The 3058-nt window shown below is 29.1% G+C and overlaps 1 protein-coding gene across 1 annotated transcript; it reads left to right on the forward strand.

Annotated features, from left to right (window-relative positions):
- Positions 1-1070: 1070 nt before the first annotated feature.
- On the forward strand, positions 1071-2050 carry LOC117904155 (wall-associated receptor kinase-like 1). Its single transcript, XM_034816669.1, is given in 2 exon segments — positions 1071-1704; positions 1707-2050. Coding segments are annotated over 2 exon segments (807 nt in total). The 5' UTR covers positions 1071-1241.
- Positions 2051-3058: the final 1008 nt, after the last annotated feature.

Raw genomic sequence — 3058 nt, forward strand, 5'->3', positions numbered from 1 at the left:
TGAATTAACATTTCCCTTATTTGCAAGAAGGTTTAAAAGATAAGTTATTTTTACAACAAAAAAATGAGGGTATTTTTGTAAAAAAAGAAAAGAGTATTTTTTAGGCTAAGTATAGAAGGTTAGACTTATTTCATGCATTTTAATTAAATAATCTTCTTTTAAAATAGTTATGAGAAACAACTATAATATTTTACAAAAAACATATGTTATTTTCAAAATAAATTCCTAAAAAACCATTTTTTTTGTCAACAAAATTAGCAAACTTGTTTTCGATTTTTGAAAATTCTTTTATGATTTTAAGATAAAAAAAACTATTTTTAACAATGATTACCAAATAGACCTAACATTTATGTATATATGTTTTTGTTATTCCTATAAAAATTAAGAAACCTATATATATAAATAAAAACTTATTTTAACACTTTAATACAAATTTTTTTTTAAATATATAAATTTATAATTAATTATAATCATATTTAATTCTCTTTCATCATGGAGTAAAATCAAATGAGAAATTTCTTGGCATTTTTCCTTTCCAAATCAAACATAGCCTTTTTTTTTCTTCATTTCTCAGTTTTTGTTTGTAATTTTTAGCGTTTAGCAATTATTAGCTAGATTTGCAATTTTTACGGTATCTACATTTTTCTTGTTTTAGTTGTTAGAGAATGCGCCAACTGCCAGTGGGGATGTGATAGCTGTTACAATGATAGCACCGAGAAAGATGAGTTCCATTGCAGCACAAAGAACAAATCAAAAGCTTTAATTCTAGGTAATACCCCGTTTAATTTCATGTTTATCTAATTTTTAGTAATGTCCCTTTACTTTATTTTTCTTTCTTTCTTTTATTTTTTACTTTTCCTATTTATTATTAATTGTAACATATATAGATATATTCATCTATGCACTTTTATTGATTTTTTTAAATTAATGTAAGATAATTGGATGACTTTTTTTTAATTATCTTCAAACATGCAGGCTTCCATATTAGTGGAGGATCATTGTTGCTACTTATTTTCACTTTCGGGTTATATAAGAGAGTGAGAAAACAATTGGATATTAGAGTCAAAAGGCGATTCTTCAAACGAAATGGTGGGTTGTTGTTGCAACGACAAGTTTCTTCTCATAAAGTTGCTGTTGAGAAAATAAAAATTTTCACTTCTAAGGAATTAGAGAAGGCGACTAACAACTTCAATAAGAATACAATTCTTGGTCAAGGAGGTCAAGAAACAGTTCATGAAGGTATGTTAAATGATGGAAGAATTGTTGCAATTAAAAAGTCCAAAATAGTTGATGAAAACCAATTAGAGCACTTCATTAATGAGATTGTGATTCTTTCTCAAATCAACCATAGGAACATGGTAGGGATTTTGGGCTATTGTTTGGAGACAGAAGTGCCTCTATTGGTTTATGAGTTTATTTCTAATGGAACTTTATTCCAACTTATCCATAATCAAAATAGTGAATTTCCACTTTCATGGGAAATGCGTTTACAAATTGCTTCAAAGGTATCAGAAGCACTTTCTTATTTACACTTGGGATGTTCCATATCTATTTATCATAGAGACATCAAGTCTACCAATATACTATTAAATGATAAATATAGAGCAAAAGTGTCAGACTTTGGAACATCAAGGTCCATTTCCATTGATCAAACTCATTTGACTACTCTTGTCCGAGGGACTTTTGGCTACTTGGACCCAGAATTTTTCAATCAAGCCAGTTTACTGAAAAAAATGATGTATATAGTTTTGGAGTTGTTCTTGCTGAACTTTTAACTGGGCAAAAGCCAATTTCATCTACAAGATCATCAGAAGAAAAAAGTTTGGCAACACTTTTCATTTTATCCTTACAAGAGTCTCGTTTATTTGATATTCTTGATGCTCAAGTTGTGAAGGAAAGTCGGGAAGAAGACATCATGACATTTGCTAAGCTTGCAGGGCGATGCTTAAATTTAAATAGAAGAAAAAGACCTACAATGAAAGAAGTTACAATGGAATTAGAGAACATTAGAGTGTCTGCCCTACATTTGAATGTTGATCAAAATTTCTAAGAAACTGCATGTGTTGTAGCTGAAATAACATAGTTTTTGAATATGGATAGTACTTCAACTTCCATGAGATCATATTTGGACTACACTAAAAAATTCTCATTAGATGTGCAACCATTATTATTTAACAAGTTATGATTGAAAAATAGATATATGATTGTTGTACATTGATTATATTTTAGGTTGTGTTTTTAAGTCTTGTATTATCCCTTATCATATATGTCTATGAGAAATTTATGTTGTATTTTCCACTTATTGAATTGATATGTATTTGATCCCATGGTATATAATTCTTTATTATGCTTTTTGAACAATAATAATGCCTGTTTTTTCACTTCTTAGGCTATATATACACACAAATTTCTCTTAAATAGAAAAATTGTGAGCAAATTGAAATCTTAATTAATTTGTAGAAATGTGAGTATAATCTCTATTGTATCCTCCAATTCTTTTATATCCTAATTCTTTCTTTGTATATAATTGTTGAATGAGAGTTAGTAGAAGCTTAACTTGGGCATTGGTGTTGCTTGAATTTAACTCAAGTTAGGTCTTAATTTGGGCTAGAGCCTTAACTTTAACATAGGTTCGAGCCTTGGGTTAAATTGAACTTGGGCTTTGTCTCCGATGATTAACATTCAATTATGCATATGTTTTGAGGTTAAAAGGTTGCTTTTAAAATATTAATTCAATGCTAATCAACCTTCTTAACTTAAATAATTGCTAGCAAATCATTTGAAAGACTTGTGTGTTTTCAAGGTATTTTTAACCATTTTTACAAGATTTCAAGTCTCTAGGAAGAGTTCAACATATCATATGGAAAAGGGAAAGGGAAAAGAAGTGGACGCAAGAGAGGAAAAGAAACATCCTCTGTGAGTTGGCTGTATAGAAGCACCCATGAGGTATGAAGACTTGAGTAAAAGTGCCTAAGAGACACTGATAGATGTGAATGCTTGATCACATATTAAAATTGCTTCAAACTTGATTTTGAAGTGTCTCAAAACTCATTCTTAA

Source organism: Vitis riparia, chromosome 17, assembly GCF_004353265.1.
Source record: "Vitis riparia cultivar Riparia Gloire de Montpellier isolate 1030 chromosome 17, EGFV_Vit.rip_1.0, whole genome shotgun sequence".
In the NCBI taxonomy this organism is placed as follows: domain Eukaryota; kingdom Viridiplantae; phylum Streptophyta; class Magnoliopsida; order Vitales; family Vitaceae; genus Vitis; species Vitis riparia.